General features: G+C 38.1%; 2 protein-coding genes across 13 annotated transcripts in view; one reads left to right on the top strand and one right to left on the bottom strand.

Annotated features, from left to right (window-relative positions):
* Positions 1–4909, top strand: part of Ccdc148 (coiled-coil domain containing 148) — a 392699-nt gene extending 387790 nt beyond the window's left edge. The window contains exon 15 of the mRNA XM_021266013.2: positions 2326–4909. Within this exon, the coding sequence (XP_021121672.2) occupies positions 2326–2373 (48 nt within the window). The 3' untranslated portion in view covers positions 2374–4909. The remainder of the gene's footprint in view (positions 1–2325) is intronic.
* Upp2 (uridine phosphorylase 2) overlaps positions 1–19961 on the bottom strand; it is a 55935-nt gene that overhangs the window by 33610 nt on the left and 2364 nt on the right. For 8 of the 12 annotated variants that reach the window (XM_013076317.3, XM_013076320.3, XM_013076313.3 and 5 more), the window contains one exon: positions 5620–5737. In XM_013076317.3, the coding sequence (XP_012931771.2) occupies positions 5620–5737 (118 nt within the window). Of the gene's footprint in view, positions 1–5619; positions 5738–6127; positions 6183–19628; positions 19709–19961 lie in introns of those variants that run through there. The other 4 variants (XM_087196127.1, XM_087196157.1, XM_087196130.1 and 1 more) reach the window with 3 other exon arrangements.

The following is a 19961-nucleotide window of genomic DNA, read 5'->3' as shown; positions in this document are numbered from 1 at the left end:
AGGAGTCATGTCAACACTTTCAATTTCTCATTCAGAAGAAATTCTCATGGAACAAGCCTTATTATAAATTGGAATTTTACCACAGTAGTTCACCTATTCCAGTGATTTCTGTTTGTTTCTGTTTTATTCCTGTTTAACATCTCTGAAGTTAAGATATGTGTTGAAATCTCATCTAATAAAGTCTGATAAATTGGAAGTTGCTTCATGCCACAGAGTAGATGCTAGAGAAAGGAGCATAGTAGCCTTTTGGTGGCAGGGATGAGCAGCCAGCTGGGTAAGCACCAGAGTCACCTATGCAGAAGATGAGCAGCACCAAAATGTCCCAGAGCCAGGAGGAAGCAGAGTCCACAGATGGGATCAGACACAAAGTCACACAGAGACCCAAACTGGGCAGTGTGGTATACAGAGTGTGAAGACACTCCAAGACCACAGAGAGAGAGGCCACAGAGTGCTTTAGGGCCTGCCTTGGGAGTTAGGTAAACTTGTCTTTGAACCTCGACCACTTACAATTAAGCAACTTGCTCAACATTCCATATGTCATCTCTGTGTGCCTCAGACCATCATCTCCAAAATGGGAAAACACAGCATTCCTCAGGGAGTTTTGTTGGATAAAATGTGATTGTATATAGCAAAGGACATCATGCAAGAGCAGGCACCTTCTCTGTGTCTCATCAATAGTGATTATAATTTTCCATGTTATGTAGCAATTTCCTGGCCTTCCTTTTGAGCTTGTTCATTGTTTCTGTATTGGAGTTTGTACAAATGAAGCTGGTTTGAGTCCTCTAGCAAGGAAAAGGCAGTTGGTAGTTTCTGGCTGATGTGGACACACTGGGCAGAGGATCAGAAGAGGACTGAGAAGGTCTTCACAAGGATAAAGATCTGCCTAAGGAAGTATCTGACTGGGGTTGTAGAGTGGGCGCTCCCATTCACAAAAATGATTAACTGTAACTATTGGGTGGTCTGATCACATGATGCATTGTTTCCATTTAGCAATAATTCCTGGGCCGCACATGCTCATTCTCAGTTATGGAATGTAATTGTCCTTTCATCCAGCCCCTCTCCTCTTCATCTGCCCCTTATTATTGCCTTTTCTGTGGGTTTAGGAGTTTCCCCATTGGGCACTTAATCCAGTAATGAACTGTAATGGAAGTAAGCCATAAAGGTTGGGTAGCAAAGAGGATAAGTTCATTACTGAAAGTGAGTTTTTCAATCATTATTGATTATTTGTGGATTTTTATTCTCTGTTTGTATGAATAGTTAAGTTTTGGCTCAAGATCTAAGTGCAAGAAGACCTTTTCATTTTTTAAACAAAATACAGTAGATTGAAAATAACTTCATTGTGTGGTACCAGTGAATGTAAATTACAACTATTTGAATTGATCATAAAACCAAAGTAGATGTTAGAATAACTTGTGGTTTGAGTTCTTCTTTGAACTATAGATATTGCTGTAATCAACAGAAATTTCTGAATGTTTCTGGAGACATAAAAATGATATGTATAGACAGAAGCAGCTCAGTTCTCGAAGGCCCACTCCTATACCAAATGTACTAAACATCACCTCTAGACACAATTTTCAGTCTGGCTGCTTTAATGAGAAGCAAAACATGGCTAAGGACCACCAACTAACATTGACCTTTGGTGACAGTTACTGTGATTTATGTTTCAAAAAAAATTATCACCCTGGTTTTATCAAAGAAGCTAGAAATGCATTCAGGAAGAGTCAAGGCACTACAAAAAATATGTTACAGACTTTGCCTAATGACTGTCAGAACAAACTCACCTTCAAATATCACCACTATTTTGAGAGGCTTAACTTTGCCACTTTGTATTACTCTAATAGTACATAAATGCAGCTTATATATTTTGTGTGCTGACACAGGAGTATAAACACCTTCAGAATGCATATTATGCCAAGTTTTATAAAGTAATGACGTTCCATGGTACTTGAAGTTTCTCAGGCTAGAGAGTGCCAGGTAGTGACTTTATAAGATACCTATTGAAAACATTACAGAAGATATATTTGAATGTTGTTTGAAAAATAACTCCTAATAGAGATCTTCCATTGTATTTTTCAGTCGTTTGATTCTTTCCAGTGAGTATGACAGATACTAATGAGCTATTTGCCAAAACTGTTTTCCCTTTCTTTCTGGGCACACGGTGAATCTTAACTTCTCAGGCTCTCTTCCAGTTAGATGAGGCCATATGTTAAGTTTCAGCCACTAGAATATGAGCAGAAGCCATGCATGCTACTTGCAATGCGTGCCAATGGAAATCTCCCTTATCACAGGAAGGGTATGTTGGTTATTCTACATATCTTCTTCCAGCTGCTGGATGGAGACTGGCACCCAGAGACACTACAAGCTACTCCTTGAAGGTGACAAAACAACAAGACAGTAGGAGCCTGAGTTCCAGAACCACCAATTTGAGGAAAGCCATCCATCAACTAGGACCACCTGCTTTCTACTTAATGTGAGCAAGAAGTGAACATACATTGTGCTAAGCCTGTGAGATTTTGCAGTGGCAGGTAGCAGTATAGTGAGGATATGAAGGAAATAAGGGTGACTGTCAGAGTCTTTTAGGTTAAAACTTTGTATGTCCAGAATTCTACTTTCTTTTGAAAACAATGTTGATAATAATGATCATCACTGCTGTGAAGGCAAGGGTGACTTTTCAGGTACAATACATTAGGTTCCCTAGCCAGGATTGCTGTCTTGAGATTTAAAGGAGTAAATAAATTGAACCTAGAATGTTCTCATTCAAAGATAAGAATGTGGCTGGAGGAAGACAAGGTCATGAGAAAAGCATCTGTGAAAATAAATCAAATTTTACCTGCTGCCTCTAAAAAATTCTGGTTTAGGTTAAAGAGCCAGTTCTGATCATTTGAAACCATGTCTCCTGCTCCTCACTCTATACACACACACACACTTTTGTCTCCTTTCAAAATGGTCTAATAAGTAGAGTTGCTCTTTGGAGGGATCAAACAGATTATAAACAGAGCATTCTTTTATGCAAAAATGAATCTGCTGAAGTTCTACATTAGATGGCTGGAAAGTTGGGAAGGCTGGGTAATAGTTTCTGACAGTGAAAATAAGTTTCTGAGTATGAAAATAAGTGCAGATGAAAATCCAGTCAGGCAGAGAGGTAGAGAATGAAGGCCTTGGTCCTGAGCTTGTAACAGAAATGAGGCGTGTGTGTATGTGTGTGTCTCATTATTTTCATCTCTAAAGTAAGCCCATTGACTTCCCAGAAATTAAGAAAATACCAAAATATAGTGCTTTTTAAAAAAATGCAGGAAGAACCATTACTTTTTTCATCAGAGAAACTTGAAGTTTAGTCCCAACTTATTCACTTACCAGCTGTGTTGTGCCTATTATTAACAGGTAAATAATTTTTGTATACATTGTGTATTTGTTTGAACCTCAGTTTCCTCATCTAGAAATAGGAGCCAACAGGTCTCAAACTCTGTGAATCTCAGCTGTCAAACTGGGGTTTGAATGGTGTATAATTTCAGATACCGTACAGGGTCAGACACACAGAGGCTCTCCATAAATGGTAGAGGAGAGACAGACGTGAAGAAAAGAGGTCGCTCTCAGTCTTAAAAAATACCCTAAGTCTCTTTAACTTATTAACTAAATGAATAATTCAGTTTTTAATTATGATGACCCTTTGATTCATCAAAATAATCCTTAGATAAGGGTCCTGGGAAAACCATTGTGAGGCAGCTTGATCAATGACTCCTGGAGCATAAGCATCAGAAACAGCAGTAGGGAGAAAAGGTGAAGCAGAAGACAATGGAGGCCACACCAAGGCAAGGAGCAGTAGCCTGGAGGGGAATGGAGAAAGGGCCAGTCCTGCTGCTGCTGGGAAATCTCCCCGCAACCTTGCACCGCACTCTGGGAGAGAGGGGGGAGGCAACTTGGCATCTGGTGATAATGAGCATCATAAGTCTACGTCTTCTTCTTCTTCTTCTTTTCTTCCTTCCTTTTCCTCCCCTTCTTTCCTTCACTCCTCCTCCACCTTTTCTTCTTCCTAACCTCTTCCTCTTCTCCCATCCTCCATCCTATTAATGGACTATTCGGGCTTACCATAATTCAAAAAAGCCACCTGGTACAATAAGTAAGATCCCTAGAAATTGGACTTGGAAGAACTTGGTCTGTCCCAGCTCTGCCCCTCCATAACACAACTTTAGCCTCTCTGAACTCGGTTTCCTTGTTTTATAGAGCAGGTCAAGATCTGCTAACTTTAACTCAAAGAGCCAATGTGACAATTTGATGACATAGTAGATATGAAAACTCTCTATTTGTGTTCTTATAATTGCTAAAGGAGTTGGGGGAAAAGCAGAAAACCGCACAGTTCTCCACTGATGGGACTGTAAATATGTATAGGCCTTTTGGAATTTTTTTTTCTTTAAAACTTCATTCCCTTCTTTCCTTTTCCCTACTCCCCTCCCTTCTCCTTTCCTTTTGGATCTTTAAAAATTGGAAACAAAGTATTTTTGTAAATAGAGAAGGGTGGAGGGGTGTAAGGCAAGAAAGGGGAAAGGGGAACAAACAAGAATAAAGATACACCATGTACAGGGATGAATTCCCAGTGATGAATGTGATCATAATGTATACCTAAAATGTACCAATAAACAAACTTAATGAATAAACAAAGTTCATTCCCTTTGATCATTTCTGTGAATCATCCTAAACACACCTAAATGTGCAAAATCCTTAGTAACAAAAACAGCCACTCGGGTCTTGTTTATAATGCAAAATATTTAACATGAAACTTGATAATAGGCTTTATAATTTATGGCACTGGCACTTTACCTCCAGGAATAATGTGTTTTAAAGAAAATGTAATAAATGAGAAAATATTAATGTCATAAAGTTAAATGAAAAATGCAGAGTACAAAGTTATATTACAACTATTTTTAAATATATTCATTAAAAAGGATTGAAAGAAAAGAAATGGGTTGATAGTGTGTTTATTTAGGTGTGGGACTATGAGGTGTGTTTTTTAAAAAATCATTGATCTTTTTTATATTATCCTAATTTTAAATAATGAACATGAATTGCTTTTATAATTAAAATACATAAGATAAAATAAATTATACAGAAATCTAATTTTCCTGGCAATATTTACATGAACAATTTTCTTATGAAGCAAAAAAATCTTAATAATATGAAATATTGAATAATGATTATTTCCAAGAAGTAGATTAATATGGTATTGTTAGTTTTGTTGAATTCTTTTATGATTTAATAAAATGAGAATTAGTGAGGTTCTGCAGTAAATGTGGACATTAAGTACTGAACTGAATCTGTTAAAACATAATGAATTCTGAGCACCCAGCAGTAATGTTAATAAAATTGCATTTATCTCCAGGAGCCTGTGCAGCCAAATAATCATGCCTGCATTAGTTTCAGTTTGGGAACCTATACCTTGTGGGGGTGGAAATAATTGTACATGATGTTCACTACGCAAGTTGTTTCAGAAAGTTAGTACAGCTTTACTTCCCAATGGGACATCTGACATTTCTCTAGCCAAAGGTGTAAAGTTTATTTGGCAAAGTAAGAGAAACATTACCAAAAGAAACTCAATCACTTTTCTACAGTTAGAAATATTCTTACCTTGACATCCCCAAACATTGCTGGCAGATTGTGTGTTTTTGTTCCTAAATCCAAGTGATAGAGGATGTCTTCATCCATAGTATCCAGGTAAGGATTTTTAACATGAACAAACCTTTTCCTGGAAAAGATACACACACACGTACACAAACACACACACACACACACACACACACACACACAGACCAAAGAGGATGTAAAGGAATTTGGAGAGAAAACACACAAAAGGGAAATAGCTATCATTGCTACCAACTCAAATACTTGACACAAGCCTTCCTTTATATTTAAATATGGTATAATAATAATAATGTCTGATATTTGCCATATACTTACTATGTGCTAGACATAGAGCTAAGTTTGAAAATTGTACAGAGGCATGAGCCTTCTTCATGTAATAAATACATTAACTCGTTTACTCTCATAGCCACTATATTATGTATTATGTACTATTAGTAAACTGGTTTACAAATGAAGTCAAGGCTTACAGAAGTTGAGAAACCTGAGTACATACCAAGTAGATTACAAAATAGTATTCTGTTCATTTCGGCCCTCTTGGTCTTCTTTCTCTGCACACAAGATCATTTAATATACAATATTTGGAGTCAGATTGTATGGGTCCCAGTACCAGTTTAGCCACATAGATACTAATTGTACCACCTTGCATAAATTACCTTTGTTCTTTCATTTCCATGTCTGTGTAATGAGTATAGTGAAAACTATTCCTTTGCAATCTTATTGTCTTAAGCTCTGAATTAGATATTTGTAACACACCTGATGACCTGATGTACAGTGAACACTTAGTTACCAGATCTCATTATTATGCTTCCCAACATTGTGAATCCAAAAAGTAATAGTTTTAGTAAGAGTAGAGTGTGGCAAAGAATGCTAAAATTCTTTCATTTGGGTGTGCATCAAACCTAATTTTTTTCCCTCCTGGGCACATTACTAAACCACATTCCCATTTCCCCTTCAGTAAGATGAGCTCATATGATTGCATTCTGGCCAAGGGAATGGGGGCGGAAGTGACTTTTTCCAGGTGTGGCTCTGGTGAAAGTACTGGGTCTCTCGACAGCCATGTGAAGTAAACACTCCTCTTTAACCATCAACCTATTTGGCACTGAGGATCAAGTCACTGATCTCCCAAACAGCATTAGCCTGCCTGAGCAATGAGCTGTTGCTAGTTTTGGTCACCACATTTGGACATGTTTGTCTCTTTAGAAAATTTAAGTGAGAAGTAAGTGTAACAAGATGATGGGGTGGAAGAGAAGAGATGAACAGGCTCGTGGAGAGACTGAATTTGAGTATAAAAGGGGCAAAGAAAGAATGAGTGAGCAAATAGTTCTGGAGAAACAAAGATTTAGAACTAAGAAAAGAAATGCTCAAAATACACCATAAAGGAGAAGTGTGGCTTAAAGAGCTTAAGGTGGGGTGACAAAGTGAAAGAATAATCTTGACAAACATGAACCCAAAAGATACAAAACTGTTGCAATAAGTAAGTGAAACTTAAAATCAGAAAGTAAGATGAGAGAGGCCCTTCAGTGTAGAAACTGTACTGTCTAGTGGCATTTTCCCACCAGATACCCGAAAAGAATGCAGGACAGGGTGCAAAAGACCCAATGGAAAGACATGCCTGCCAAAAAGAAGGGACCATCACTGGAAGGCCTTACAGCTATCCTTGGTGTCAGCCTGGCATCCCTTACCATGCGGCTCAGTGGCCACCTGTTCACTTCTAGAATCCTGGGTTCTAGGTCCCAGCCTCAGTCTGTGGTTGCCAGTCCCCTCCATCCCACCCCCCGCACCCCCCCATAGGCTTCCACTCCTGCAACAATGCTTCCTGTGTCCTGCTTGGGAGCTGTTTCTCTACCTCTGTGCTTACTTCCTTGCTTACTTTCTATAGGGTTTTGTATATGTCTGTGTCTGAGTGTATGTAGGTATATAATCTCTGAATCTTGTAGTCTCTTTCAGCTCCACGGACCAGCACTTTTTAAAATTTATTGTGCTTAAGAATTATCTAGACAAGTCCTCTTTCAGAAATCCTGGCTCAGCAGGCTGGGTATGTATGTGTCATTTCTAACAATCTCCTCGCTGGTGTTTATGTTGCTGCGCTGTGGGACATACTCTGAGTCACACTGCCTTTGAAAACCCCACAACCATGCAAGCACATCACCTCCTTTCCACCTAAGGCCACCAGCCCAGCCAAGACTCCTATCATGGCAGTGCTAGCTGGACCACCTATCTTACCTCTCTTGTTTGGCAAAAACGATCAAATGAAGACAGTAGCTACTGCTATGGAACAGGCCCTAATTCTGTCTAATTTGTATTTATAAAGCACATTCTCCACAGCCTTTGGTTATTTCCATATTAATTATATACTACTCTAATTACAGTGATAATAAGTTTTATACCCCATACCACAGTGGGTCTGCATATCTTTCCCAAGAATCATCTGGAACTTCTTTGTTTTTTGCTCCCATGTCCCTTGAAATATTTTAAAACATTTTAACAAGTCTTGCAACTTTATATATCCTCAGTGATTCTCACCTTGATTGTGTATTCAAATCACTAAAGAGATTTTTTAACAACACTGGTGACCAGGTTCAAATTAATTTAGATTATCTAAAGGTCTTTTTAAAATTTTGCCTAGGACGGGGATTTAGCTCAGTGATTCTGCCGCCTGCCTCGAAAGTGCAAGGTTCCAAGTTTGATCCCTGGTACCAAAAAAGAGAAAAAAAGAAACTGCTATAATCTTGCCAGATCATCTGATATCAAAGTTGAGAACTCCTGCTTTAATCCTTTCTTCCTGAAACACCTTTCCCTCTTCCTTTTCATAGTTTTCTTGTCAGAATTCTACACATTCATTCTTCAAGTTCTGATTCAAATATTACCTCTTCCATAAAGGCTGTTCCAAGCATCTTCGCTCCCCAATCAATATTACCTTTTGCCCTCACTCTGCTCCTAAAGCATATGTTTCTTGCTAATTCTGTTAGTGTTGCACATTGTAATTTAGTTAATTTTCTGTCTCCCCAGAAAGATTGCTAATTCCTTCCTACAAGCTTTCTCATCTATCTTTCTTTAATCCCTAAATCTTAACAAATCCTATTTAACATAAATTTAGCTGTTCAGGGAGTGGAACAAAATACTATTTTCTCCTCAAAAACATTAGAAGTGGGTGAAGGGAGGACAGGGAATGGGGAAAAAATAAGAACAAAGATACATCATGTACAGGTACAAGTTCCCAATGATAAATGTAAATGTATTGTATACCTAAAATGTACCAATAAAAGAATTTAAGGAAAAAAAATAAATTAAAAAAAACATTAGAAGTAACATTCTTAGTGGGTCATGCCTTGTTTACAAAATAAAGTATTCCATGATGTTGCTATGCTTTACTATTTCAGAACAGGCACCTAAATCTTAAAGCAGGACACCTCCTTTCCTCTTCTATGAGAGGCAAGAAGGCATTTACCCATAGTTCCTCCTGATTTGATCACAGAAGCAGCGCAGTCAATAAGGCCTGGGGAGCTTGTGAGAAATGCAAAATCTGAGACTCCATCCTAGACCTACTGAATCAAAATCTGCATTTTAACAAACTGTAGTGATTCATATGCATCTTAAAATCTGAAAAACATTACTATCCACTTTCTCTTCCAAATTCAATTACACTTTCTATTTCACTCTGCCAAAACTATTTTCATAATCTGGAGATTTTTCCATTGGATTCCCAACTGAATCTACAAATCATTGCCTTATAAATGAGTCCTAGTCATCTACTCCAGTGATTCTGAACAGTAGTTACACATCAGAATCACCAGAGGGACTCTCAAGAGTATTGATAGCTGAGCCCCATATCTAGTTTCTGATTCAGTGGGTCAAAGGGACTAGGTCCTTGATGTTTTAAAAATTACTGACCTAATTTGCTTTTCCTACTCTCAAGAAGAAAATTTCAAGAAACAAAAGAAAAAAGAAATTTAAAAAAAGAAGAAAATTTGAAACCAGGACAGTCATTAATGATATTCTTTTGTATTAATCATAATACTCCTAATAATTCATTTGGTGATATTCTTGAGATTTGCCTGATGCTGTGCCCAATGTCTAGGGATTCCTTCAACATGTTTGGAAAGAAGTCAACAGACAATTTTCATCCCATTGGTACTACTGAGATGATCACTGTATCACTGAGCAAGAAAGAAAAAAAAAGGCTTGTTGGCTATTTAGAGTCTTTTCTGGTTCCATATGAATTTTGGAAATGTTCATTCTATTTCTATGAAAAATGATACTGGGATTTTGATAAGAATTACATTGAATTGTAGATTGCTTTGAGTAGCATAGTTATTTCACTAATACAAATTCTTCCAAACCCTGAAATGAGATATATTTCTGTACACTGTACTTGTCCCTTTCTCGACTTCATGCAATATTTTATAGTTTTCAGTGTATATATTTTTCACCTCCTTGATTAAATTAACTCCTAAGTATTGTATTGTTTTTCATGCTATTGTAAATAGGATTTTTTTCCCAATTTTTTTCAGATAGTTTGTTAGTGTATAGAAGCACTCATGATTTCTGCATATTGACTTTAGTAACCATTAACTTTATTGAATTTGTTTGCCAATTCTAATATTTTTAGAGGAATCTTTAAAAGAACAAAGCTGGAAGCATCATAATCTTTGATTTAAAAATATATTATGAAGCTATTAAAATAAAAACAGTATGGCAAAAGCAGACACATTGACCAGTGAAACAGGATAGATAGTCCAGAAATAAACCTCCAAGTTTATAATTAATTAATATTCAACAAAGATGTCAAAAAACAGATAATGAGGAAAGGATAGTCTCTTCAATAAATAGTGTTGGGGGTCCAGAGGAAGGGGCTTCCTGGCCACCGTCCCTCCTGCCACTCCCAGCCCAAAGGAAGGGGCTTTTGGGCTGCCATCCATCACACCACTCCTGGCCCAGAGGTAGGGGCTTCTGAGCTGCCGTCCCAGTGCTCCTGGTCCAGAGGAAGGGGCTTCCCAGCTACCATCCCTCCTGCCGCTCCCAGCCCAGAGGAAAGGGCTTTGGGGCCGCCATCCATCCTGCCGCTACCAGCCCAGAGGAAGGGACTTCTGGGCTGGCATCCCACCCACCACTCCCAACCCAGAGGTAGGGGCTTCTGAGCTGCCGTCCCACTGCTCCTGGTCCAGAGGAATGGGCTTCCCAGCCACCATCCCTCCCACTGCTCCCAGCCCAGAGGTAGGGGCTTCTGAGCCACCATCCCACTGCTCCTGGTAGAGAGGAAGGAGCTTCCTGGCCACCATCCCTCCCGCTGCTTGAAGCCCAGAGGAAAGGGCTTTTGGGCCACCTTCTGTCCCGCCACTCCCAGCACAGAGGAAGGGGCTTCCAGGCCACCAACCCTACCACCTCTAACAGCCCCTGTCCAACCTCTCCCAGATCAGAGGAGGTGAGCCGTGTGGGCACCAACAGCACCCCCCTAGTCCCCCCAGTCAAAATGAGAAAACACATAAATAAGTCTCAAAACTAGACTTCCAGATCACCTACAGCAACCTCAAAGGGAAATGAGATGGAACACTCTGACACTCAACCACCTGGACCCACTGAACTGGCAACAAAAGGGGATACAGAAAAAATGAAATCAGAAATAATTTCTCAAATATCAGAAGAAATTGTGCTCCTAGTGCAAGGCATGATTAATAAACCAAGAGAGGAGCTCGGGAATATGATGGAATCCCAACATATGAAACAAATGGAATCCACAAAACAGATGCAAATAGATTTCTAGGAGATGAAAAACTCCATTGAAAGTCTACACAGCAGAATGAGCCAATATGAGGACAGAATTTCAGATATAGAAGATAAGATTGCAATTAATGACCAGGAAAAGAAGAATTGCTTCAAAACTATAAGGGAATACAAGAAATCAATCCAGCAGCTGCTAGACAATGCAAAGAAGAATAACATAAGACTGATTGGAGTCAATGAAGAAAGAAGAGAGAGTGCAGAGGACATAAAAAAAACTCTTCACAGAAGTAATGGCACAAAACTTCCCAAGTAGGGGAAAAGAACTTGACATACAGAGAAGAGAGGCATATAGGACTCCAAATAGCCTTGATTAAAAAAAATCTACACAGAGGCATATAATTGTTAAGATTCCAGAAACTCAACAGAAGAACAAAGTTCTACAAGCAGTCAGAGAAAAGAAACAAATCACATACAAAGGAAAGCCCATCAGAATCACAGCAGACTTCTCAACACAAACCATCAAGGCAAGAAGAGCTTGGAGTGACATATTCCAAGCCCTAAAAGAAAACAGCCTCCAACCCAGGTTGATGTACCCTGCAAAACTATCTTTCAAAATTGATGGAGAAATAAGATACTTTCATGACAAAGAGCACATTAGAAACTTCATGAATACCAAACCAGCCCTACAAAAATTTTAGACAATATCCTAGGAACAGACATTGAGGATCACAACCCCAAGAAGCAAAGCAGAATGAACCCATCTGGCATGACAAGAAATTAAATGTAAAGGGGGAGAACACAACCAAAAGAAAAAGTCATGGCAATGACAAGTCAATATGTTTCAGTTATAACCATCAATGTTAATGGTCTCAATTCACCAATCAAAAGAAACAGACTGGCAGAATGGGTCAAGAAGCAAAATCCAACAATATGCTGCATACAAGAAACACACTTCATTCAAAAGGAAACTCATAGACTGAAAGTTAAAGGGTGGAAAACAATACTCCATGCGATGGGAACCCAAAAAAAAGCAGGAGTAGCTATCCTCTTTGCACATCAAGTAGATTTCAAACCAACACTGATGAAGAGAGACAAAGAAGGACACAACACCCTTGTAAAGGGAACAATCCAAGAGGAAGAGATGACAAGCATATATATCTATGCACCAAACACTAGTGCACCCAACTATATAAAACAAATACTAACAGACATGAAAAGCAATATATGCACTAATACAATTGTAGCGGGGGACCTCAACACCCCACTGTCACAAATAGATAGATCAACTAGACAAAAAATAAGTAATTAAATAGTAGAACTCAATCGAACTCTTGAACAAATGAACTTAACAGATGATTACAGAGTCTTTCACCCCACAAAATCAGAATACACATTCTTCTCAGATGCACATGAGTCATTCTACAAAATGGACCAATACTCACACACAGAACATGTTTAAGTAAGTGCAAAGGAATTGAAGTTATCCCCTTGTATATTATTAGACCATAGTGCAATGAAACTGGAGGTCCATAGCAAAAGAAATATGAAAAATTTCATAAACACGTAGAAACTGAACAACACACTTCTGAGTAACCAATGAGTCACAGAGGAAATTAAAGAAGAAATCAGACAGGTCCTACAATTAAATGACAATGACAATACAACATATCGGAATCTATGGGACACAATGAAAGCAGTCTTATGAGGGAAATTCATAGCAGTGAATACGCATATTAGGAAAACAGAATGAGCCCAATTAAACAACCTGATGCTGCACCTCAACCTTCTAGAAAAAGAAGAGCAGGACAAACCCAAAGCTCATACAAGGGAGAAAATTATAAAGATCAGAGCTGAAATCAATGCAATGGAGACTAAGAGAATGATACAAAAAAATCAATGAAGCCAAGAGTTGGTTCTTTGAAAGAATCAACAAAATTGAGAAACCCTTAGCCAACCTTGTCAGAAAAAGGAAAGAAAAGGCCCAAATCCATGCAATTAGGAATGAAAAAGGTGAAATTACCACAGACCCAGCAGAAATCTAGAGGATCATCAATACCTACTTCCAGAACCTATGTGCCAATAAGATGGACAACACAGAAGAGATGGACAGATTCCTAGATACATATGAATTACCAAAGTTGAATGAAGAAGACCTAACAATTCTAAACAACATAATATCAACCAATGAAATTGAAAACGTAATTAAAAACTTATCAACTAAGAAAAGCCTGGGCCCTGATGGCTTCACTGCTGAATTCTGCAAGACATTTAGAGAGGAACTACTGCCACTACTGTTTAAACTCTTCAATGAAATTGAAAGGGAAGCAATACTCCCAAAGTCATTCCTGGAAGCAGGCATCACCTTGATCCCCAAAGCAGAGAAAGACCCTACTGAAAAAGAGAACTATGGGCCAATCTCACTAATGAACATAGATGCAAAAATCCTTAATAAGATACTGACAAACAGAATGCAGAAGATCATCAAGAAGATCATACACCCTGACCAAGTGGGATTCATCCCAGGGATGCAGGGCTGGTTCAAAATACGCAAATCAATCAATGTAATACACTATATCAATAGAACCAAGGACAAAAACCATATGATTATCTCCATAGATGCAGAAAAAGCATTTGACAAAATCCAACAAGCATTTATGATAAAAACCCTTCAAAAAATTGGCATAAATGGTCGCTACCTCAAACTGATAGAAGCCATCTATGAAAAACCAACAGCCAATATCATACTAAATGGCCAAAAACTGAAATCCTTCACACTAAAATCAGGAAGAAGACAAGGATGTCCACTGTTACCACTCTTGTTCAATACAGTTTTGGAAACATTAGCCATGGCAATTAGACAAGAGAAAGAAATAAAAGGAATAAAGATAGGTAATGAAGAAGTCAAACTAACATTATTTGCAGATGACATGATACTGTACATAGAAGACCCCAAGAATTCCACCAAAAGTCTTCTAGATTTAATAACTCAATTCAGTCAAGTATCTGGTTACAAGGTCAAAACACAAAATTCAATAGCTTTCCTCTACACAAATGACAGACTCACTGAGAGAGAAATAATTCCTTTCACAATAACATCCAAAAAACTAAAATACCTAGGAATCATCCTAATGGAAGAAATCAAAGACCTCTTCTCTGAAAACTATGACACTCTGAAAAGAGAGATTGAAGATGATATCAGAAAATGGACAGACATCCCCTGCTCCTGGGTAGGAAGGATTAATATAGTGAAAATGGCCATACTTCCAAAACTGCTATATAGATTTAATGCAATTCCAATTGAGATCCCAGTAGCATATTTCATAGACCTTGAGAAAACAATCCAAAAATTCATTTGGAACAAGAAGAGACCCAGAATAGCAAAAGCAATTCTAGGTAACAGAGATATGGCAGGGGGTATCACAATCCCCAACCTGCAACTCTACTACAAAGCTACTGTGATAAAAACAGCATGGTACTGGCAAAGAAACAGACCTGAGGACCAGTGGAACAGATTAGAAGATGCAGAAACAACTCCAGACACACTCAGCCATCTCATCTTTGATTAAGGAGCCAAACACCCTCACTGGAAGAAAGATAGCCTCTTTAACAAATGATGCTGGAGAAATTGGATTTCAATTTGCCAAAGATTAAAACTAGACCTATATCTCTCACCATGCACTAAACTAAAATCAAAATGGATTAAAGATCTAAATATTAAAATAGAAACTCTGAACCAGTTGGAATAGAGGTTAGGTAGAACCCTTGAAGACATTGGTGTAGGAAAAGATTTTATGAACAAAACCTCAGTTGCCCGTGAGCTAGCACAAACAATCAACAAGTGGGATCTCTTCTTATTAAAAGGCTTCTGCACAGCAAGAGAAACCACCAGCAGTGTGAAGAGACAACCCACAATGTGGGAAAAAATCACCTGCTTTTCCTCAGACAAGGGTCTACTATCTTGAATCTATAAAGAAATTAAAAAGATCAGACCTCCCAAATTTAAAGACCCAATCCAAAAATGGGCATCTGAAATGAACAGACATTTCTCACAGAAAGAAGCAGAAATAGCAAATAAATACATGAAAAAATCTTCAACATCACTGGTCATTCGAGAGATACAAATGAAAACAACACTGAGATTCCACTTCACTCCAGAAAGAATGGCTGCTCTCATGAAATCAACCAATAACAAATGCTGGTGGGGCTGTGGGGAAAGAGGAACCCTGCTCCCCTGCTGGTGGGAGTGTAGACTGGTGCAACCACTGTGGAAATCAGTATGGAGATACCTCAAAGAACTAGGACTGGAAGTCCCATTTGACCCCACTATTCCACTGCTGGGGATCTTCCCCAAAGATTTAAAAGAATCATACCACAGTGATATATGTGTGCCCATGTTCATAGCAGCACAGTTTGTGATAGCTAAAACTTGGAAACAGCCCAAATGCCCATCAACTGGAGACTGGATAAAGAAAATGTGGTTTTTTAATAAAATGGAGTACTACTCAGCCCTAAAAAATGAGAAATTAGAGACATTTATAGCTAAGTGGATGCACATTGAGGGAATACTCTTAAGTGAAATAAATAGGAGACATGTGTGTAAATACCGAATAGTTTCTCTGGTGTGAGAAACTGAAAGTGTAAATAAGGACTAAATGTATAACAGGTAATGTGAAATAGGAAGACAAGGGGCAAAGGGGAAGGAAGTGGGAGGGCTAGGGGAAAGGATAGAAGGGAATGGGATTAATATGAGAAAATGGAAAAATAGGAACAAAATCTTTGTAAATAGGGAGGACTGGAGGGATTGAAGGGAGGGCTGGGCAAGGGTGAAAAATAAGAACCAAGAGAGACTATGTAAAGGTGCAAATTTTCAATGATGAATGTCATTATATTGTATACCTAAAATGTACCAATGATTAGAATGAATAATCGATAATGTAAAATAGGAAGAAAAGGTCCAAAGGGGTAGGGGTAGTGGGAGGGGCAGGGGAAAGGAAAGAAGAGAAAGGAAAAATGATGAGAAATGGAAAAAATGGAAATAAAGTCCTTGTAAATAGGGAAGGGTGGAGGGGGTGAAGGGAGGGCTAGGAATGGGGAAAAAATAAGAACCAAGATGCATTATGTAAAGGTACAATTCCCAATGAAAAATGTAATTGTGTTGTAAAACTACAATGTATCAATAAAAGAATTTAATAAAAAATAAAATAAAAAACATATTTGTGTGGAGGCAGGGATTTAGGTCAGTTGTGCTGCACCTACCTCACAAGCACAAGGTCCTGAGTTCGATCCCCAGTCCCCCCACAAAAATTTGTGTGCTATTATCTGTTTCTTCTTCATAAGAGAGAATCTTTTTTGTATATGTCTTGAACTCTGAATAACTACGTTGAAGATAATGGTACATAAGTACTGTTATTCTCTTATCTTGTTATGAAATTTTGTTTTATTTTTTCATAAAATAAAAAAAAGATTTACAAGGTCAACACACAAAAGTCAATAGCTTTCCTCTACACAAATGACAGACTCACTGAGAGAGAAATACGGCAAATAATTCTTTTCACAATAGCATCCAAAAAACTGAAATACCTAGGAATCATCCTAATGGAAGAAATCAAAGACCTCTTCTCTGAAAACTATGACACTCTGAAAAGAGAGATTGAAGATGATATCAGAAAATGGAAAGACATCCCCTGCTCCTGGGTAGGAAGGATTAATATAGTGAAAATGGCCATACTTCCAAAACTGCTATATAGATTTAATGCAATTCCAATTGAGTTCCCAGCAGCATACTTCATGGACCTTGAGAAAACAATCCAAAAATTCATTTGGAACAAGAAGAGACCCAGAATAGCAAAAGCAATTCTAGGCAACAGAGACATGGCAGGGGGTATCACAATCCCCAACCTGCAACTCTACTACAAAGCTACTGTGATAAAAACAGCATGGTACTGGCAAGGAAACAAACCTGAGGACCAGTGGAACAGATTACAAGATGCAGAAACAACTCCAGACACACTCAGCCATCTCATCTTCAATTAAGGAGCCAAACACCCTCACTGGAGGAAAGGTAGCCTCTTTAACAAATGATGCTGGAGAAATTGGATTTCAATTTGCCAAAGATTAAAACTAGACCTACATCTCTCACCATGCACTAAACTAAAATCAAAATGGATTAAAGATCTAAATATTAAAATAGAAATGCCGAACCAGCTGGAACAGAGGTTAGGTAGAACCCTTGAAGACATCGGTGTAGGAAAAGATTTTATGAACAAAACCTCAGTTGCCCGTGAGCTAGCACAAACAATCAACAAGTAGGATCTCTTCTTATTAAAAGGCTTCTGCACAGCAAGAGAAACCACCAGCAGTGTGAAGAGACAACCCACAATGTGGGAAAAAATCCTCACCTGCTGTTCCTCAGACAAAGGTCTACTATCTCAAATCTATAAAGAACTTACAAAAATCAGACCTCCCAATTTTAAAGACCCAATCTGATAATGGGCATCTGAAATGAACAGACATTTCTCAGACAAAGAAGTAGAAATAGCAAATAAACATATGAAAAAATGTTCAACATCACTGCTCATTCGAGAGATGCAAATGAAAACAATGCTGAGATTCCACTTCACTCCAGAAAGAATGGCTGCTCTCATGAAATCAACCAATAACAAATGCTGATGGGGCTGTGGGGAAAGAGGAACCCTGCTCCCCTGCTGGTGGGAGTGTAGACTGGTGCAACCACTGTGGAAATCAGGATGGAGATACCTCAAAGAACTAGGACTGGAAGTCCCATTTGACCCCACTATTCCACTGCTGGGGATCTTCCCCAAAGAATTAAAAGAATCATACCACAGTGATATATGGGTGCCCATGTTCATAGCAACACAGTTTGTGATAGCTAAAACTTGGAAACAGCCCAAATGTCCATCAACTGGAGACTGGATAAAGAAAATATGGGTTTTTTATAAAATGGAGTACTACTTAGCCATAAAAAAATGAGAAATTAGAGACATTTATAGCTAAGTGGATGCACATTGAGGGAATACTCTTAAGTGAAATAAATAAGACATACATGAATAAATACTAGATAGTTTCTCTGGTGTGAGAAACTGAAAGCATAAATAAGGACTAAAATGTATAATAGGCAATGTGAAATAGGAAGAAAAGGGGCAAAGGGGAAGGAAGTGGGAGGGCTAGGGGAAAGGAAAGAAGGAATGGAATTAATATGAGAAAATGGAAAAATAGGAACAAAATCCTTGTAAATAGGGAGGACTGGAGGGGTTGAAGGGAGGGCTGGGCAAGGGTGAAAAATAAGAACCAAGAGAGACTATGTAAAGGTGCAAATTTCCAATGATGAATGTCATTATATTGTATACCTAAAATGCACCAATGATTAGAATGAATAATCGATAATGCAAAATAGGAAGAAAAGGTCCAAAAGGGTAGGGGTAGTGGGAGGGGCAGGGGAAAGGAAAAATGATGAGAAATGGAAAAAATGGAAATAAAGTCTTTGTAAATAGGGAAGGGTGGAGGGGGTGAAGGGGAGGGCTAGGAATGGGGAAAAAATAAGAACCAAGATGCAACATGTAAAGGTACAAGTTCCCAGTGAGAAATGTAATTGTGTTGTATACCTAAAATGTACCAATAAAAGAATTTAACAACAACAACAAAAATAAATAAATAAATAAATAGTGTTGGGAAAGCTAAATATTCACATGTAGAACTATGAAATTGTATCCTATCCTGCCCAATATAAAAATCAACTCAAAATGGATAAAAGATTTAAATTTAAGATAAGAAACTGTAAAGCTACTAGAATAAAACCCAGATAAAAATTTTCACAACATTGGTCTCAGCAATGATGTTTCAAGTAGAACTCAAAAAAAAAAAAAAGGTAACAAATTTATTTTTTAAAAAAAGACAAATGGGATTGTATCACACCAAAGAGCTTCTACATGGCATAGAAAGCAGTTAACAGAGTGAAGAAAGAACCCAAGGGTTGGGAGAAAATATTTTCAAACTGTGCATCTGATAAGGTAATAATCCAAAATATATGAGGAACTCAAAAAACTAAATAGGAAGAAAATAACCCAGATAAAAGATAGACAAGTCTTCTGAACAGACATTTCTCAAAGACACACAAATAGCCAAAAAGTAAATTTTAATATATTAAATATCACTAATCATTATGAAAATGCAAATTTAAACCACAATGAGCTATCACTTCATACCTATTAGAATGGCCATCAACAGACAAGTGAGCTGGCATGGTGGTGCATTACCTGTAATCTCATCTATTCAGGAGGCTGATGCAGAAGGAAGTCAACTTCAAGGCCAGCTGGGACAAATTAGTAAGGCACTGCTTCAAAACAAAACAATAAAAAGGGCTGGGCATGTGCTGGAAATGTAGCTCAGTAGCAAGCACAGCACTTGCCTAACATGTACAGACAGAGCTTTGGGTTTGATCCCCAGCAGCACCAAAAGAAGAAAAGGGGTTAAAAATAAAAAGATCTGGGGATATACCTCAGTGTTAGAATGTTTGCTGGCATTCACAAGGCCCTGGGTTCAATCTCCAGTACTGGGGAGGGAAATAAAGGACAAATGACAGCAAAGTT

The sequence above is a fragment of the Heterocephalus glaber genome, unplaced genomic scaffold (assembly GCF_053883595.1).
Source record: "Heterocephalus glaber isolate CG9 unplaced genomic scaffold, H.glaber_assembly_v1.0 deba00000347, whole genome shotgun sequence".
NCBI classification, from domain to species: Eukaryota; Metazoa; Chordata; class Mammalia; order Rodentia; family Bathyergidae; genus Heterocephalus; species Heterocephalus glaber.
The sequence above is the reverse complement of the archived record's forward strand: the minus strand, read 5'-3'. Positions and strand labels throughout refer to the sequence as shown.